Source organism: Monodelphis domestica, chromosome 7 (assembly GCF_027887165.1).
Source record: "Monodelphis domestica isolate mMonDom1 chromosome 7, mMonDom1.pri, whole genome shotgun sequence".
NCBI classification, from domain to species: domain Eukaryota; kingdom Metazoa; phylum Chordata; class Mammalia; order Didelphimorphia; family Didelphidae; genus Monodelphis; species Monodelphis domestica.
In genome coordinates this window covers 92,152,342-92,171,955 of record NC_077233.1, presented here as the reverse complement: position 1 = coordinate 92,171,955, position 19,614 = coordinate 92,152,342, and the positions used below count along the sequence as shown (strand labels likewise).

The 19,614-nt window shown below is 37.2% G+C and overlaps 1 protein-coding gene across 2 annotated transcripts in view; it reads left to right on the top strand.

Annotated features, from left to right (window-relative positions):
- Positions 1–19,614, top strand: part of IHO1 (interactor of HORMAD1 1) — a 68,911-nt gene that overhangs the window by 29,429 nt on the left and 19,868 nt on the right. The window contains exons 6-7 of one of the 2 annotated variants that reach the window (XM_056805070.1): positions 1,289–1,337; positions 1,527–1,614. The exons of the other annotated variant lie outside the window; for it this stretch is intronic. Coding sequence (XP_056661048.1) covers positions 1,289–1,337; positions 1,527–1,614 — 137 coding nt within the window. The remainder of the gene's footprint in view (positions 1–1,288; positions 1,338–1,526; positions 1,615–19,614) is intronic. 2 annotated transcript variants of the gene reach the window in all.

Below are 19,614 nucleotides of genomic sequence, written 5' to 3'. Positions count from 1 at the left end.
GATGGTAGTGAGAAATCCTTTAGAGGTAGGGAACCCTTATTCCTTAATCCCCCCTTCATAATACCTTGTTTTCTCAAGAATAAATCCCTGTACCTGGTTTTCAACACCTTGTCTTAGAGACTGAATTGAGCACTAGTCCCAGTGAGACAGGCTCACAGGTTAATTTCACTGAGAGGTACTAAGGACTTCAATAACCTTAGTATCTCAATAACATCATCAACACCATCCCAATTAGGATCAATATTTCAACTCCAAATCAATTTCCCAGTTCTTTACTGCTACCTTCATAACCATGGAGAGGCTTTAACTCCACTGGCAATAGTTTTCCTATCTGTAAAATGAAGAAGTTCAACTAGATGATTTCTAAGATCCTTTCTGGCACTAAGACCTATGCTGTATAAGTATACAAGTTAAGTACAATGTTGTTTCTTTTAAAAAAAAATCTTTCATTTTAGATAAAAAACATTTTTCTCCTCCTCCTACCTCCCAATTAAAAAAATTAAAAGACAAATAAAACCATTGTAACATAAACAAAACAGAAATAATAATTAGTTGTTGCTGTTTCTTTAAGAGACCATCTTAAAGAATTTTTTGGAGAATAATGATGATACACCATTTTTTATCAGATGTTTTTTCCAAAGTTGTTACTGGTATCTTTTTCTTGTAGTAGAAATCATGCTAAGTCAGAAACCTATGTTTGTGTTTGACTCTTTACAGAAAACTCCTTACCCAATGTGGACCATGAGAGGAACAAATTAGAATTTCATACTCTCTTTCAAAAAAAGTAATTTAGTTCAAGAATGACTTGGAATCTTTTGTGATTCTTTGGAAAGTGAGCTTGCTTTTATTTTTGATATAGGAAACTGGCATGTTTATAAAGAAAAAAAGTGATTTTCCTTTTCTAAATGGTTGAGTAAGACTGTCACTTGCTAGCTATATCACTTTGGGGACAAGTTCTAGTCTCACTCTGCACCTCAGTTTCCTCACTTGTAAGATGAGAATCTTCGAGTACATGACCTTTAAGGCCTCATTTAGCTCTAAAGCCTATGATTATGTGATTTGAAAGCAGTCAAGGAAAGTGCAAATTGTCAGATCTTTTTCTTCTGGTTTGGGCATTGATGCTTCCTCATCTATGTTTTTGAAGAGCTCTGAGCAAGTAATTGATTTTATGATGATATATGAGGTATTCTACTGTCCACTTCATGCCTCATCAACTTCTTTCCATTTATGATTGTTGTAGTAACTCATACAGGTATTTATATACTTATTTTTTTCCTATCTATTTTAGTGAGGCTCTAAACAGCTTTATTTCCTATGTCAGAGAAAGTATGCACAAGGTAAGGTGTCTTCATATTCAAAGAAGCAATAGAATGTTGAAAATATTCTGAATGTTTTTGAGTTTTCTGATTTTATTGTATTTGTCTTTGTTCTTTTTTGCTTCTCTTTTTTTGTTCAAGACAGTAAAACATATATAATGAGAGTGATGTTTGGTAAGTGACCTAATTTGGTTTTGTTGGGTTTCTTAGTTGCAAACATCTGTGGAAAAGTTGGAAGAAGAACTTAGTTCAAGAAATCAGACTGTTTTGGATTCATTGGAAGCAGTTGCTAAGACATGTAAGTAGTGCCTCCTTCCTGGGTTTGATTAGTAACAGAAAGCACTGACAATAAGTTTATCATGGCTATCTTGTTTCTCAGACAGGATTAAGGAATATGAGCAGCAATAGAATATGCAGTTTTGTTTTGTTTTAAGAGAAGACAGAAATGGCTAATCTGTGACTTAAAGCTAATTTAGCCTTTTTATAAAGAGAGGGAATCAGAAAATAGGCCAGCTTTCTGCACTGGTAATACTTGGGTTTGATTCATTCTTTGAAAAGTGCTTTTAAACAATGTGACCCAACAGGATGGTGCTCTCTGTGAGTCATTCTTCATAAAGAGAGGTGGCTCAGTCTGCTTATCTGGGTAGTGGCAATGAGCCAAAAACACAAGGATCCCAGCATTCACTGGGTAGTGCTATTATAAGATACACTCAGTAGGTGCCTATAAAGTAGCATAAAATTAAGATGACTTTTCTTAGATTTCAATGAAGTCATTCTGTGGTGATCTTCAGGGTCATTACTCTCAGAGCTTTGACCATAAGACCATTTCTTAGTATTTCTTCACTGAAAATTTTAAAATATGTCTTTAAAATTATTATTTATTTAAATCATTCTTTTCTTTTTAAGTTCCAAATTCTCTCCCTCACTCCTACCCCTCTCCTACCCACTGAGAAAGTAAATAGAATTATGTCAATTATACATATGAAATCATGCAAAACACATTTCTACATAAACCATATTACAAAAAAAATTATACTTCAATTTGTACTCAAAGTTTTATCATTTCTCATCTGGAGGAAGACAGTATTTTTTCATCGTGAAGACTTTGGAATTGTCTTGGATTGCTGTATTGACTTGGAGACAGAAGGTCCTGGGTTTAAATCTGACCTCAGACACTTCTAGCTCTGTGACTCTAGGAAAGTCACTTAATCCTAATTGCCTAGCCCTTATCACTCTTCTGCCTGGGAACTGGTACTTAGTATTTATTCTAAGACAGGGTTTGTTCTAAGTAAGGGTTTGAAAAAAAAATCACTGAGATACCTCTTCACATCTACCAGAAATGACAAATACTGGAGGGGAAAAGGGAAACTAAGTGCACTAATAAATTACTGGTCAAGTTGTGAAATGGTCCAACCAACCTGGAGAGCTATACCTAAAGGACTATGAAAATGTACATGTCTTTGACCCAGCAATAAACACTACTAGTTACTTAGCAATTCTACTGAGTTTTACATGTATTAACACTCAAAACCTATTTCCATATTGATCATTTTTGTAATAATCTTTTAAAACTAAACCACCAAATCATATTCCCAAATAAACATGTGATGAATCATGTTTTCTTCTACATTTCTATTCTAACAGTTCTTTCTCTAGATGTGGATAACATTCTTTTCATAGGTCCCTCAGAATTGTCCTAGATCATTGTATATTCAACTCACTCCATCTCTATCTCTGTATACATTCTTTTGATTTTGTTTCATTGTTTTTTGATCTTTCATGTGTAATTTTGGGTAGACCCACACTCCTTAGATGGAGAAATGAGGGTTAAGGGCAGTGAGGAAAGGGTTGATGAAAATGGCTTCCCTCACTACTCCCTCTCAGAGTCCCTGAATTACTTGAGGGAGACAAAATGGAGATCTCCCCTTGGTGAAGGCGTACCCCTTGGTGGCCATGCTGGCCCTCAAGGGTGATGGGGAAGTCTTCTCTACAAGTAGAGGTATGAGGGACCTCAATCCAGATATGCGCTGGTTTGGGGTGCTCACAAGCCTCCCCCTCGTGTCTTCTTGAAAACTGGCAACAAGATGGAGTCTGCCAATGGGTTTACTCTCTAGATATAAATAAATGAGATTGAATTTGCTATCTTACTGCTTATATGATTTAATTGTTAATTGGGGCAAAGGGTAAAGGTTACAGGGGTTCTGGGTTGCCCTAAATCTCTTTCTAAATAAAACTAATTTCTGAAATACAAAGTTTTCTCATAGCCAGGGGAGAGGTAAAGCTCTCCCAATGGATCTTTTTTTCCCCTACTCCCCATCATTACACATGGCATTATTAGCCTCCATTTATCCAATTCTACTTTTTAAGACATTATTTTCTTCAATGAGCTTTTGGCTAATTGCACTTTTTACGTTCTTCAGTGGATTTTTGTACCTCTTTCATCATTGGACCTATTCTGTTTTTTGAGGTATTAGTGTCTTTTAATTTTTGTGATTCCTTTTCCAAGCTATTGAGTTTTTTTCATGATTTTCTTGCATCACTCTAATTTCTTTCTCCAATTTTTCCTCTACCACTTTTATTCAATTTTTGAAGTCCCTTTTGAATTATTATTATTTTTTGAGCCTAAGACCAATTCACATTTTTCTTTGAGACTTTGGATGAAGCTGTTTTGACTTTATTGTCATCTTCTGATTTTGTTTCTTAATTTTCCCTGTCTCCACAGTATGCTTCTGTGGTCAGGTTCTTTTTGTTGTTGTTTGTTCATTTGTTTTCAGGCTATTTCTTGACTTTTAACTTTAATTTAAAGTTGGGCTCTGCTTCCAGGATGAAGGGGGCATTGTACCATGATTCTGGTTTTTCATGCTACTATTTCCAGAATTAGTTCTGGGTATTTGTAAGTTTTTTGTTCCTTTAAGGTGATATAATTTAAGGAAAAGTGGGGTCATTGCTTTCCTGCTCTGTGCTCTGCTCTGTAAGTGATCATGAGAATAGTTTTCTAGTCTAGTACAATGTCTTGGGCCCTGTTTCTGCCACTGTTCTTCCTTGCCCTAGGACTGTGACCCAGAGCTATATAGGCAATGTAATAGTGGTAGCAAAGGGTCCCCTTTAATCTCCTTCTGACCAGTTGTTTGACCCTCTTACTGCTTCTCTGTGGGCTGAGAGCTCTGGAAGTTGACACAGCCAGTTCAGTAGTTCCAATGACCTGCTGCTGGCTTGCTTGGAGTATGTCCTGTACTGGGTTGCATTCCACTTTCACCCCAGTGAGATAGATCTTTCCTGCCAACCTTTTAAGTTGTCTTGGACTGGAAAATTATTTCACTCCATCCTTTTGTTGGTTCTGCTACTCCAGAATTTTTTTGAGGTGTTAATGTTATTTAAAGTTGTTTGGAGGGGAATTTGGAGAGCTCAGATGAGTCCCTGTCTTTACTTAGCCATCTTGGGCTCTACCCTTCTTCAGGAGTTTTTGTACTGCTATTTTTAGAGCTAGTTGTAGGGATTTGCAAGTTTTTGGTGTTTTCAAGGTAGTGTGATTTGAGGAGAGGTTTGATCACTGCTTTCCTGGTCTGTACTCTGATCTTTACCCAGGAAGGGTCCCTGGTTTCCTGCAGCAGCAAGCATTAGCATTCCTCTTTTCCTTGGAACTGTGATCCAGAACTGCATACAGGTAGTAGAATTGCCAATCTTTGTCAACTTCATCCAGTGCCAACAAAGGGTCCTCTATAATCTCTTTATGATCAGTTGGATAATCCTCTTACATGAGACTCCCAAAGTTGTTACTGGTGTTTTCTGCTGCCATTATCATGGTTCACCTCAAGGGCTGCTACTTGTGGTCAGAGCCAGCTCTGCCCCATTGTCACAGACCTTTCTTGCTAAACTCCCAAGTGGTCTTAGGCTGGAAAAAATGTCTCACCCAGACCTTTTGTTGACTCTGTTGCTCCAAAATTTGATTCAAGGAGTTATTTTAAAATTATTTAAAGGGGAATGTTGAGAGATTTGTTGGGTTCCTGACCAAGATGATACTCCACCATCTTGGCCCTGCTCCTCTTCACCAAATTTATAGATTGTTCTTGGACCACTGGATCTAATAGGACAAGGAAATGAACAAAAATTTTTAGTCCTATTCAGTTTTAAATGGATGGATGATCAAAAAGAAGGCTCTTTGCACAACTGATTTGTATTTCATTTATATGCATATGTGTGTGTGTGTGTGTATATATATATATATATATATGCAACTCATGTATATGCTTAATTTTTAAAATGCAAATTGGATTCAAATGATCTAAATACAATGTGATAGTTGGCCTGTGGATTACAAACCATGCTTTTATGCAGTTTAATGATTAAATTCCCATCTGTTTGCAGAGTAGTATTGTGCTATCTGTAGACTTCAAAACTCGATTCTTATATAATGTACTGGCACATCTGTTTGGAATCTAGTTAGTCAGAAAGGTGCTATGATTGAATAGATAGAAACCAAAGAACAAGTCTAAATTTGTTTTGCTTTCTTGTACACAAAAATATAGCAGGCGAACATTTTGAAAAATCCTTGTATTTTGTTTTAGAAGCAATACCAAGTATTGGTTCCAAGGCAGAAGAATGGTAAGGGCTAGGCAATGGAGGTTAAATTACTTACCCAGGGTTACACAGCTAGGAATTGTCTGAAGCCAGACTTGAAGCCAGGACCTCCTGTCTCTAGGCCCGACTCTATCCACTGACCTACCTAGCTATCCCAGCAGGCATCCATTTTAAGTAGGAGAGACAAAAAGATGAGGCAAAGGCAAAATATCTCAACATTTTAAAGTTGGAGGGAACTTTAGAGACTGTAGTCCAATTTCCTTCATTTTGTATTGGGGAAACTGAGCCCCATTTAGTCAACAAGTTTACTATATTGCATGCCCTGGGCTAAGTGCTGGAAATGCAAAGAATAGCAATAGAAGTCTGTGCCCTGTAGGAGTTCATATTCTAATAGAGAAAGACAACATGTAAATAACTGGGTATATACAAGGTCTTTACAGAGTAAGTGGAAAGGAATCTCAGAGGAGAAGGCACTGGTAGCTGCTTACTGTAGATGGTGGGACTGAGAAACGTGAAGAAGTTTTATGTATAGTCATATAACTAGGTAATGTCTGGGTTGGGATAAGAATGTTCCAACTTGCACAAAAGATTATTCTCATCATTTAAGTGGATAAGACAGTAGGAAAGGAGATAGAAAGTAGAAGAATGTAAACTGTGAAATGGGGAAGGAGTAGTCATAATTTGGTAGCTGTGCAGAGGAATATGGAATAATCCATATCATTATAGACACAAGATTTAACACCACTCTGATTGACATCTTTCTTAGTGGTTAAATGCAGAAAGTCAATAAAAGTTAAAAACCAAAAGTAACCTTAGAAATAGAGAGAATTCTGGCATGTTCTCTATTGACTATATGCACAATCTAATATCTCTAATTACATATTTCCTGGACTCTATTCATTATGCATTGACTGTTTTCAGGCTTTATTATTTAGACAAGGAGAGGACAGAGATAGATATTCTTTAGAAATGCTAGGTCTTTTTGTTCACTAGCTGGAACTCTTATATAGTAAAATCATTCTTTCCCCACTCTAAGAAGTTTGATTTAACAGATTCCCTGTAAATAGCATTTCATTTCTTGTACTGGGATGGCTTTGTTCCTCAGAGCCCTGGAAATGATTAGTTAGAGAATAGTTTGAGTAATACTAGTCCCATCCTTAACACTTATGAACAAGTAGTAGCATGATTAGGGAAAATGAAACAGGCTAATTCCTGCCTCTGAAAAAAAAGTGGCATCTGAAAAAATTTAATTGATACGTTTTTGTTTTGCCACAGTACACATTACCCAACAAACATCCTTCCTTTCTCCTCCCCTCCTGGAAAAAGATTTCCTGAACAAGTTATGCAAAACTGCTTTGAGTTATTGTGGCTGATAATGCATATCATAGGATTATGGGATCACACAGTCTTATAGCTACAGGAGATAGTAAAGGTCATCTCTAGACCATCTAAATTTAAATAAATAGATATAAAATCATCAGATAAACAAACAATATGAGGAAATGGAAGCCTGAAGAGGTTAGTGTCTTGCCCATTGTCACACAGGCTTAGTAAATGGCAAAATTAGTAGTGAAACCTAGGTGTTCAAATTCTAAAGACCAGCATTCTCTTCATTGTGATGTTCTGCTCACATGCTATTTTTTAAAAACTTTTATCTTCCATTTTAGAATTGATACTGTATATTCATTCCAAGGCTGAATTGTGGCAAGTATAGGCAATGGGGATTAAGTGACTTGCCTAGGGCCACACAGCTAGGAAGTATGTGAGGCCATATTGGAACCCCAAACCCCAAAACCAGTGGTTGTCAATCCACTGAGCTGCCTAGCTGCCTCATGTCATTGATTATTAACAGAAAGGAAGAATGTATGCTTTAACTTTAAAAATTTAGAACCAAAATTGTCATTTGTCTTTTGACCTTTGAGTTTTGTTGCCTTTTAATGTTATCTTTATTTACATTGTGGTCATCATGGATATTCTTTGGGCTCTGATTTTTTTCATTTTGTACTATTACATCATATGCATCTTCCCATAGTCCTCTAAAATTTCAATATTATGTTATTTATAAGTGTATAATAATATTCCATTACAGTCATGCCAGTTTTTTCAGCTATTTCCCAATATTTGGAAATAGATTTTGTTTCCAGTAATGCTGCTCTGAATTTTGGGGGTACATGTGGGTCTTCTTTTTTTTTTTTCTAGAAACCTAGTTGTGTGCTCTTTGGGTTAAATGGTATGAATAATGTAATAATCAGTCTTATGTAATTCCAAATTAATTTCTGGAAAGTTTGGGTCAATTCTTGGCTTTACCAGCATTGTTTTAATTTGTCCAAGGCTAACCTCTATATAGCCCATCTAAAAATAAAATTTCCCTTATTTTTTTTGATCCCAATTTTGATGGACTGTTTAAATTGATTGCTTATAGATTTTTGATATCAGACTTGTCAGATGTTTAGTGTATTCAGAGTTTGAATGATAGCCCCACCTGGGCTCGGTAAACAAATCTCTATTATTTTCTTACTTATATTTGCTCATTATATTTGCAGAATTTGGCTGGCCTGGCTGGTACTAGATAGTCATCTATTCTAGAGAATGACTCCATAGATGATCCTTCCAGAGAAATAGAAGCTATTTTTATCTCAGAATTTTCAGAGCTCTGAGAATAATTTGGAATTATGCTCAGAAGACTATAATTTTGTGTACCTTTTGGTTCAACACCACCACTATTAGTTCTGTATTCCAAAGAGAAAAAACAAAGGGAAAAGGATCTCTATCTACAAATTATAGCAGCTCTTTTTATAATAGCAAAGAATTGGAATTTGAAGGGGTGCCCATCAACTGGGGAATGGCTGAACAAATTGTGATATGTAATTGTAATAGAATACTATTTTATTATAAGAAATGATGACCCAGAGGATTTTAGAAAAATCTGGGAAACCTTATATGAACCGATTTTGAGTGAAGTGGGCAGAACCAGAACACTGTACATGGTAACAGCAATATTATAAGATGATCAGCTGTGAATGACCTAGTTATTCTCACCAATACAAGGGTCAAAGATAATCCCAAAGGATCCCTGAACAAAATTGCTATTCACCTCCAGAGAAAGAGCTGATGGAGTTTGAATATAGATTGAAGCATATCATTTTGCACTTTTATTTCTATATGTTTTTTCAATGTATATCTCATTTTTTTTATTCTTATCTTCTGTATTGGAATCAATACTTTGTATTGGTTCCAAGGCAGAAGAGTGGTAAGGGCTAGGCAATGGGGGTTAAGTGACTTGCCCAGGGTCACACAGCTAGGAAGTATCTGAAGCTAGATTTAAACCCAGTACCTCCCATCTCTGGACCTGACTCTCGATGCACTGAGCCACCCAGCTGCTCCCTAGGCAATGGAATTTAAGAGACTTGCCCAGGGTCACACAGTTAGGAGGTGCCAAGGACAGATTTGAATCCAGATCCTTTAATCTCTAAGCCTGGCTCTCAATCTGCTAAGCCACCCAGCTGCCCTTAAACAAGCAATTATTAAGATTTACAGTGCCAAGCCTGGGGATGCAAATATATATATATATATATATATATATATATATATGTATATATATATATATTGCAAATATTTGCAATTTGCAAAATATGCAAATATATATATATCTTTCTAAAGGAGTTTGTATCCTAAAAGAGGAGAAAACATGAATCTAAATAGAAATCTAAGCAAAGCTATGAGAAATTTGAGAAAGAAGATATACTGCTTTTACCTGGAGAATTAATATGAATTAGGGAAAGGCCTCAAGGAAAAGGTAGGGCGGCCTATGTTAGGTCTTGAAGAAAAAGAGGGATTTCAACAGGAGCCATGCAAGACAGGAAAGTGAATAATTTCACTCTTAGTAGCTTTGAATTGTTCCCAGTTTTCTGTAAATGACATTGGCAAATTAAGGAAGAAGTACAGAATTCCTTTTCTCTGAATATTATTAGTATCCTTCTACCTCCTTTTGATCTCTTTCCTCCACTTTCTGCTTTCCTACTAATAATGAATTTCAACGTGTCTGAGAAAAAATTGGCAATTGATGGCTTTTATAAATACTTACCACTAGAAAGGTCCTAGAAAGGACATGTTACCAGTGTCATAAATCAGCTGAAGAAACAAAGATGGAATGGAATCATACCACAAAATGACATGTTTAGAATATTGAATTTAAAATGGAAACTTTGCCCTTCTTTGTTATGTTCTGATTTTATTAATGTTTGTGTGTCCATTGTTGCTAAGAAACATTTCCATTTAGGTACTCTCCTGTAATTTATAATTAAACCCTACTCTGCAAATAGCAATGTCTTGGAAACTATATGAGTAATGAGCATTTCTTTGGAGTTTAAAGATTAATTCTTAAAATTGGGGGGGAAATGGCTTTTTCCCCCTGATTGCTGGGTAGAATTGATTTTTTAATGAGAAAGTTAGTTTTCTACCACTTACTAAATGAATTTTGCAAGACCAGAATGTTGGGTCATACTTCTGTGGACCCTGGTATAATTCCAACACTATTTTCCCTTATAACAATCCTTATTTTGCTTCCTTTCAATTTTTACCCATTATTCCTAGTTCTAGCCTATGGGATTAAGAAGGGCAAATCTCATCTGTCTTATGGGACAGCCCTTCAGATAATTTAAGATAGTTATTATGACCCTAAAGATCTTTTCTTCTCCTGGCCTAAGAGCCCTGGTTTCATTATGAAGTCTTTAGATGACGTGGTACTATGCCTTTCTGACTGTCTGCAGCCATAGGTATTTTGGCAGTTATATGACATTGTTGGCTTATATATTTAGCCTTTGGTCCATTTAAAACCCCTGATTTTTTTTTTTATATGAGCCAATGTCTAGCCATGTCTTCCCCATCTTGTAATTTTAAGATTGATTTCTTTAAACCCAAGTTTAAGACTTTAATAAATTTTGTCTTACTTGATTTGGCCCAACATCCAAGTCTGTCAAAATCTTTAAAAAATACTGACTTTCTCACCCAGCATATTAGCTTTTCCTTCCAACTTTTTGACAGCTGCAAATTTGGTAAGCTTACTGCCCATCTGCCCTTCTGTATGTTGTTGATGAAAAAAATCTATTCACAGTGCTATGAAAAATTTGAAAAAGAAGATACCACTGTTACCTGGAAGATGAATGTTCAAGAAAAGATCTCATATAAGAGGCAGCATTGAAGAAAAAGACAAAGTACAAAATTCCCTGGGCATTCAGTCAGCAAACGTTTATTTTTAAATTCAAATATATTTTATTTTCCCAATTACATGTAATAAGTTTTCAACATATGTCTTTCAAATAATAAGATCCAAATTGGCTCCCAACCTCCCTTCCCTTCCTCCTCAGAGATAGTAAGCAATTTGATCTGGACTATACATGTATTATCACAGCAAGCATTTGTTAAGTACTTACTGTTTGCCATACACTATTCTAAGTAAGCTCTGGGATCCAGAAAAAGGCAGAGTCTGCCTTTACAGAACTGACATTCTAGTGGGGAGACAACATGTAAATAACTAGATACATATATGATATATAAGCAAACCTAGGAAGGAAGGCATTAGTAGTTGGAAGGATCAAGAAAGGAAATTTGAGCTGAATTTTGCAGGAAATCAGGGAACAATGAGACCAAGGTTAGTGGGCAGAGCCTTCCATTCATGGGGAACCATTAGTGCAATGACATGAGAGCATGTTGTGTTTGAGGAACATCAAGGAGGCCAGTACTGATGGATCAGAGAGAGCATACAAGAGTGTCTGGTATAAGTTTGGAAAGATAGGAAGGGGTTAGATCAGCACTGGCAAACATTTTCAAGATCACATGCCCAAACTGCAACTTCAAGATGCCTGTGGAGCCCTTGCATTACTCCAGACAAGAAAAAATGCCCTTGGGCACTGTGTCACCCTGGCAACCATGCCATGGCTTAACACACCAGCACAGGGCTAGGCTATGTAAAGCTTTAAGTGTGAAACAGAGAAGTTTGGAGTTAATCCTGGAGGTAATAGGGAGCTATTGGAGCTTTGTGAGCAGGGGATAATGTGGTCTACCCAACACTTTAGGAAAATCACCTTGATTTTAGAGAGTTTATTGGCAACTATGTCAGTGGGATGAGGATATATGTCCAGAGATAAGTATGATGCAAAGTAAAATGTGATGGAGCAAAGGAGGGATCTTAGATAAAATGCTCTAGGACAGGGATGGTGAACCTTTTAGAGACAAGAGGACTGGGCCTTGCCCCCACCCCACCCCCAGACTAAGGGCCATGCCCCTCCCCACCCTGAGACCCTCTGCCTTTCTAGTAACAAACTCTGCTGAGGGTTAGGAGGAAATGGGAGGGGGAGCTAAAGTGGGAGGGTGACTAAGTGCTCATAGAGAGTGTTCTGCATGCTATCTTTGGTACCCATGCCATAGGTTCACCATCACTGGTCTAGGACAAATCTAAGCTGGGCTTTGAAAGAACTATAGAATTTCATCAGGTAGAGATGAAGAGTTTGCTATTTTTAAGTAATTTCAGTCATATCTGACTCTTTGAGGCCCCATTTGGGATTTTCTTGGCAAAGTCCTGGAGGGTTCTGACATTTCTTTCTCCAGATCATTTTATAGATGAAGAACTGAAGCAAACAGGGTTAAGTGACTTGCCCAGTGTCACACTGGAAGTGTCTGAGGCCAGATTTGTACCAAGGAACTCCGGTATCCAGATCTGGCTCTCTATCCACAGAGCCACCTAGATGTCCCTATTTCTTTTTAAATAATCTTTGTACCAATGATTCAAAACTCCAGTTTGATATAGCATTCCTTAATTGAATTTTCATTTAACCAATATTGAGGGTCTAATATATCAAGGCCCTTTGCTAGGCCAGAGGAAAGCACATTGTTCCTGGTCTCTGTTCAACAGCTGTGCTTATGCTTAAGCCTCCATCCTGGGCAGATGTAGCTTTTGCCCATTCACTACCACATCAGAAAGTGGGCTGAGGGTGTGGCCCTAGGAGTGCTGACATTGTAGGGTCAGCCAGAAGCACAGCAATGCTTCATAATATGCAGAGTCATAATGGTGTTATAGAAACCAGCAGCCTGGAAATTATATCTTTATTTATTGTCCTAGTTCTGAAACTAACCAGCAGGGGGATCTTGGGCAAATCTTTTGACTTCTTGGAGCTTCATTTTCTTTCTCTATAAAACAAGCAGAAAAATATACTTCAGTTCTGATATTGTATAATTCATTTAAACAAACTACTCATTTAATTCACAAATGTCTATTAAAGTATCTGGGCTAGACACTGGAAAAGTGACAAAAACAAGATAACTCCTATCCTAAAAGAGTATAATGGTTGATCTACTAGGTGGATCCAGTGTTTATAATATGTTAGATTCAAGGATGGGAATGAGAAGGGCAAAGGAGAGAACATACAGTATTCTAGGAAAATGTGAAGTGGAAGAGAGCAATAACAAGTCAGGGGAGCCAGATTGGCTTCCTGGAGTAGGTAACACCTTAGCTGAGCCTTGGAGGAAGAAAAAGGCTGATGGACAGAAATGCCTACATAATAGGCATGGGGAATAGCTTGGACAAATACAGAGTCTGGAGATGGAGCTTTGATTCAGAAAACAGCTAATGGTCCATTTTGATTAGAACAAAGTATTTGTGAAAGAGAGCAATAAGGAAATAAGGCTTGGAAGACAGGTTAGAGCCAAATAGTGGAGGGGCCTTTAAATGCCTGAATGAATAAGAGATTTGTATTTTATTTTAGGTGCAAAAGGGACAAACAAAGGTATTTGAGTATGGAAATAATATGATAAAAACTATGTCCCAGAAAGATTATTTTGGTAGTCACCTAAAGGATAAGTCTGAAAGAGATTAGGGATGAATAAATGCAAGAAAATTAATGAAAAAAGCATTTAAGAACTTATTATATGTAAGGCACTGTGCTAAGTGCTGGGGTATAAAGAAAAAAAGACAGTGCCTGCCCTCAAAAAGTCTATGTTCTAATAGAAGAGACATCCCATATGGAAGCTTTTGGCTACAGTCAGATGGAAAGGTTACAAGGTTTTTAAGTTATGGAGAAAAAGCAAATAGTAATGTATCTTCCTGCATGTTATTTACACTGGTAAAATCATCAGTTTCTAATATCTAGTTATTTGACAATGCCAAAGACTTTGTGGTAAGATTTTTTTCCCCCTAAAGAACTTTATTTCTCTCTCTTTTTTCCTTCCTTCCTTCCTTCCTTCCTTCCTTCCTTCCTTCCTTCCTTCCTTCCTTCCTTCCTTCCTTCCTTCCTTCCTTCCTTCCTTCCTTCCTTCCTTCCTTCCTTCCTTCCTTCCTTCCTTCCTTCCTTCCTTCCTTCCTTCCTTCCTTCCTTCCTTCCTTCCTTCCTTCCTTCCTTCCTTCCTTCCTCCCTCCCTCCCTCCTTTCTCTCTCTCTCTCTCTCTCTCTCTCTCTCTCTCTCTCTCTCTCTCTCTCTCTCTCTCTCTCTTTCTTTCTTTCTTTCTTTCTTCCCTTACTTTTCTGTCATTTAACAATGAGAAATTTGATGTTAGTTTCTTCTAACCTTTTTTTATGGTTTTTTAGCTTTGCTTGGTTTCTACTCTATTTTATTGGACATCCTCTCAGGGCCACAGGTATGGGTTAAGAGCTGATGGCAGAACCCAGTAGCTAGCCATGCTACTCTAAAAACAGAAAAGCATGCAAGGGAAATGGGATTAAGTGATTGCTCAGTGTTAGGAAGTTTCTGAGGCTAGATTTGAACCTAGGACCTCCCATCTCTAGGTCTGGCTTGCTATCCATTTTTCTACCTATTTTCCCCTTGTACTTGCTTTTCAGTAGCTTCTAGACAGCATCTTTACTTTGATTGGTTCCCAGGAAGATCACTAAAGAACTGTACTTGAAACCTTGTTGTTCCCAATGCTCTTGGGATTAAGGTCCTGGCCTGCCTGCCCTGAGATCTGATGGAAGATGAAGGGTGTTGGTAGGAGTCTGACTTGACTGGCACACACTGCCTCCTGACTCTGCCTCTGAGTTCCTTGATGCTTTCTTCAGTTCATCTGGCTCCTTTGTCCTGTGGGAGGCTGTGGGAGGTTGTGGCTGGCCAATCACTGCTGCTCCCCTTTTTGAGGCTTCTGTGCTTTTGCCTATTAGTGGCAGTTGGTCAAGAAGAGTCTGGTGTGGCTAGGTCCAGAGATGAGGCTGGAAGGATTAGATCACACCAAGAATAGAAGTTCTTGAATATCTAGCAGAAACTTAAACTTCACTTGTTAGGCAGAAGTGAAGTAGTGAAGGTTTTTAGGCAGGTAAGTAACAGTTAAAGATTAAATCTCTTCCTTTTCTCTTTGAGTTTTCCTTCTTTGCTTCTGCTTTTCCCAGTAGGCACTCCAAAATTCTCCATTATCCTCAGTGCACCAGTTACTGTTTTAGTCTCATAGTACCTTAATATCATGACTTCTGGCTTTCAGGGACTCACCAGGAGCTCTGGTGTTCCAGGAGTCTAAAAATGCCTTCTCTTGGACTTTGTTGGTCTTCACAGCTGCTAGCATCTTCTGTTCCAGGACTACCTTTTCTTTGCCCTGTATTTATCTTATATAGACTGATTTATATATGTTTCCTCTCTTCCCTATTAATCGTAAACTACTCAAAAAAGAGGCTTTTCTATTTTTTCTTTGTCCGTGGACTTATTGGCACATCACCTGACAAATAGTAAGCACTTAATAAGCGCTTGCTCTCTCAAGGAAGAATGATCTGGGAAGGCTTTTTGGAAGTGCTCCTGAGCTGGGCCTTGAAGGAAGAGAAGGATTTCACTTTGGAGTTGGAAATGAGAGTTCATTTCATGTATGAGAGATGGGATATATAAATGCACCAATGTCCATAATAAACTCAAAATAGACATGATACCAGAATATTTAAGGTTTGTTACAGTTAAAAGAGTGGTTGGCATAAATTGTGACTGTGGAAATATGGCTTCAAATCAAAAATATAGTGGTCGCCATGGGAAAATTCTGAAATATGAAATACCCAAGTCAGCTGGGTTTTTATGGAGATTTTAATTAATACAAATTAAGGAATTAATGAAAGGGAGAGAGAGAGTAAGGAAATAATGAGAAAAGGGCTAGGCCAGCCTAGGCCAGCCTAGGCTTAAGCCTTAAAAGAGAGATCAGTCAGTCTTTAATCCACTCACCACAAGATTTGTCCCAAGCAAGATTCTAGTGTTCAGAGAGACCCACCAGTTCAGCTCCTCAGCCCAACTAAGTTCAGCTACCGAGCCCTCCAATTCAGCTTTGGTAAGCTGCCTCTTCAGAGGCCTTTCTGACCTCCTGTTAAAGAGAATTTTCTCCTATGTCACCTCCCCTAAGTTTTCATATCTACCAATCACAGTAGACGTTTTCCAAAGGACTGACCATTCTTAATTCATACCTTCTTTAGTTCTCAACTTCTCTGGGTAGACTAAAACTTCACACCTCTTTTGTTAAGCTTGTCCCTTGCAAGTTTGCAAGTTGCCTGACCTTTTAGTGATTAATTTGACCTTCATGGATACTTAGCACCCTTTTATATTAGATCTAAAAATAGACCTAACTTAAGGGCTTTTGCCTCACTATAAGTATGAGTTCAGTAAGGAGTTTACAACTTTATCTTCCCTATAAGTATACTTAAGTATGGGTGGAGTAATGTTAGAGTTCTCACATTCCTGATCAAGTACTTTCATTGTTTAAAATGGGGAATGGTCTTAACCAAATGTTCTAAGGTAGAGTCTGAGAATTTTTAACATTCACAAGTCTGAGAAATTCTAAGATTCACAGGTTGCACCATTTAAAAAAAATTAGGAGAGTACAAGATGATATCTCTTTCATAGCTGTGACTAGGAAGAGAGTTATTAATAAAAAGATTTGTTTAAAATAAAATAGATCAGGGGGCAGCTAGATGGCTCAGTGACTTGAGAGCCAAAACTACAGATGAGAGGTCCTGGGTTCAAATATTTCCTCAGATATTTCCTAGCTGTGTGATCCTGAACAAGTTACTTAACTCCATTACCTAGTTCCCACCACTTTTTTTGCCTTAGATGATACGCAGTATTGATTCTGAGATGAAAAGTAATGTTTTAATAATAATAATAATAATTTAAGTTGTATGAAATTGAAAAGTTTTTGTGTAAATAAAGTCAAAACAATTAGGATAATAAGGGAAATAGTCATTTGGGGAAAATTTATTATCTCTGGTAAAAGTGTTATATTCAAGATATATAAGGAATTAGTTTTATTTTATTTTTAAAATTTTATCTTTATTTTATTCCAATAACAAATTCACACATAAGTTTTCCAAAGTTATATGATTCATGTTGTCTCTCTCCCTCCCCTCTTCTCCCCCCCCCCCGCCCCCACCCCATGCCCTGGAATTGACAAGCAATTTCACTGGGTTATAAATATATATATATATGTATATATATACACATATATATGTATATAATAATTCAAAACCTATTTCCATATTATTAATTTTTGTAAAAGAGTAATCTTATAAAACCAAAAATCCCAAATCATTTACTCAAATAAACAAATGATAAATCATGTGTTTTCATTTGCATTTCTACTCCAACAGTTCTTTCTCTTGAGGCTGATAGCATTCTTTTTCATAAGTCCCTCAGGGGATAGTGTATATTGTATTCTCTTGGTTTTTCTTATTTTACTCCGCATCAGTTCATGTAGGTCTTCTCAGTTCTTCCTGAAATCATCCTGTTCCTCAATCCTTAATATAATAAATTAAACATAGGTATATAACACTAGGTTTTCCCAATAGCCAAAGAATATGAACAAACAGTTCTCAAAAGAAGAATTGAAAACTATTATTCAGTATATGAAACATTGCTCCAAATCACTAACAATAAGGAAATGCAAATCAAAATAACTGAGGTTTTATCTCATATCCCTAAAATTGGCCAAGATAATAAATAATGGAAGTAGTTAGGTGGTATAATGGATAGAATACTAGACTTGGAGTCAGGAAGATCTGACTTCAAATCCAGCTTTATACATTTTTTAGCTGTGTGACTCTGGGCAGAGTTACTCAACCTCTGTATCACTTTCCTCAACATAAAATAGGAATAATAAAATAGTACCTGCCTCCTAAGAGTGTTATAAGAATCAAATGAGGTAATAATTGTAAAATATTTAGCATAGTGCCTGGCACTTAGTGTTATGTAAATATCAGCTAGTATCATTATTATTATGTTGGGGGTTTGTGGCAAAATAGGGACATGGTTACAATGATGGTAGGGCCTATATTGGTCCAGCCATTCTAGATAACAATTTGGAATTGTTCTAAGAAAGCTACTAAAAGAGATCTCAATGCTAAGCATATTTCTGAAGATGTTAAAGATAAAAAGAAAGGGCCCATGTGTACTACAATATTCAGAGCCAAATTTTCTGTACTAGTAAAGGACCATAGACAAAGATGCCCATCAAATGGAGAATGACTAAACCAATTGTGGTATGTGAATATAATGGAGAATGATAGTAGCATAAGAAACAATTAATAGGGAGAATACAGAAAAAGATGAGAAGTCTTATATGACCTAGAACAATGATGTGCCCAAATTGCAACCTTCATGCTGCTTTTGAGCCCCTTGGGGGCCTTACCCTAGATGGGGGAGGGAGGACACCCTCTTATTGAGCTGCTGGGCAGAAGCATGGGTCATGTGAGAAATGCCCTCAGGCAGAGTGAAGAGGGGAAAGGGAGCTCCCCCTCTGGCATATGTGCCTTAAGTTCCCCAACATGGACCTAGAACAAAATGAAATCAATAGGATCATAGATTTAGAGGGTAAGGAACATCAAAAATCATCTTTTTCTAGAGGAAACTAAGGTCCAAGAAGGTTAAACAATTGCCCAAGGTCACATAGGTAGTAAACATCAAAAAATGGGATTTGAACTCATCTTTTAATTGTAGTGCTATTCACAACACATAATGTGTCCCCTATACCCTCACTCCCCTATATCTTCCAATAGGTGAGTGGGAAGTAGGAGGGCATAGTGTTTTGGGGTAAAAGACTGTAGTTCAGTTAACAAGGGTTTAGACTCAAAGGAGCAAGGAAGAACCCTTTCACCTTCATTATATGTGACAGAGACTGTAAGACCTTTGACTGGGTCCATTTCTCTGAGAATGGAAGGTGGGAGAAAGAGAAGAGGGCAAGGAGTAAAGAAAAAAAGAAGGAAGGAAACAGTTTTTAAATGTTTACTCTGTTCTAGGCACTGTGCTCAGAATCAAGCAGGGGCAGCCAGGTGGCTCAGGGGATAGAGACCCCAGCTTGAAAATGGAAGCTCCTAAGTTTAAATATGGCCTCAGACATTTTTTAGTTGTGTGACCTTGGGCAAGTTATTTAACTCCAGTTGCCTAGTCCTTATTCCTCTTCTGTCTTGGAAATGATATTTAATATTGATTCTAAGACAGAAGGCAAGAGTTTAAAAAAATAAAAAATAATCAAGCACAGATTGCTGACACATGCTAGGAACTTTATGATGAGAAGGACAAAGAGATAAGAGGCCACCAGGGCAGCACTCATGTATACTTTAAGGTAGAACCAAGTCCCTAGACACAGGCCAACTTGTGGTCATATAACTGAGACAGATTTCTAGCCCCTGAGTCCCAAAAACTTATTGACTAATGTTATTTAATGGCTGAAGAATATAGAAAAGCATGAGAAAACATAAGAATTGATGCAAAATGAAGTA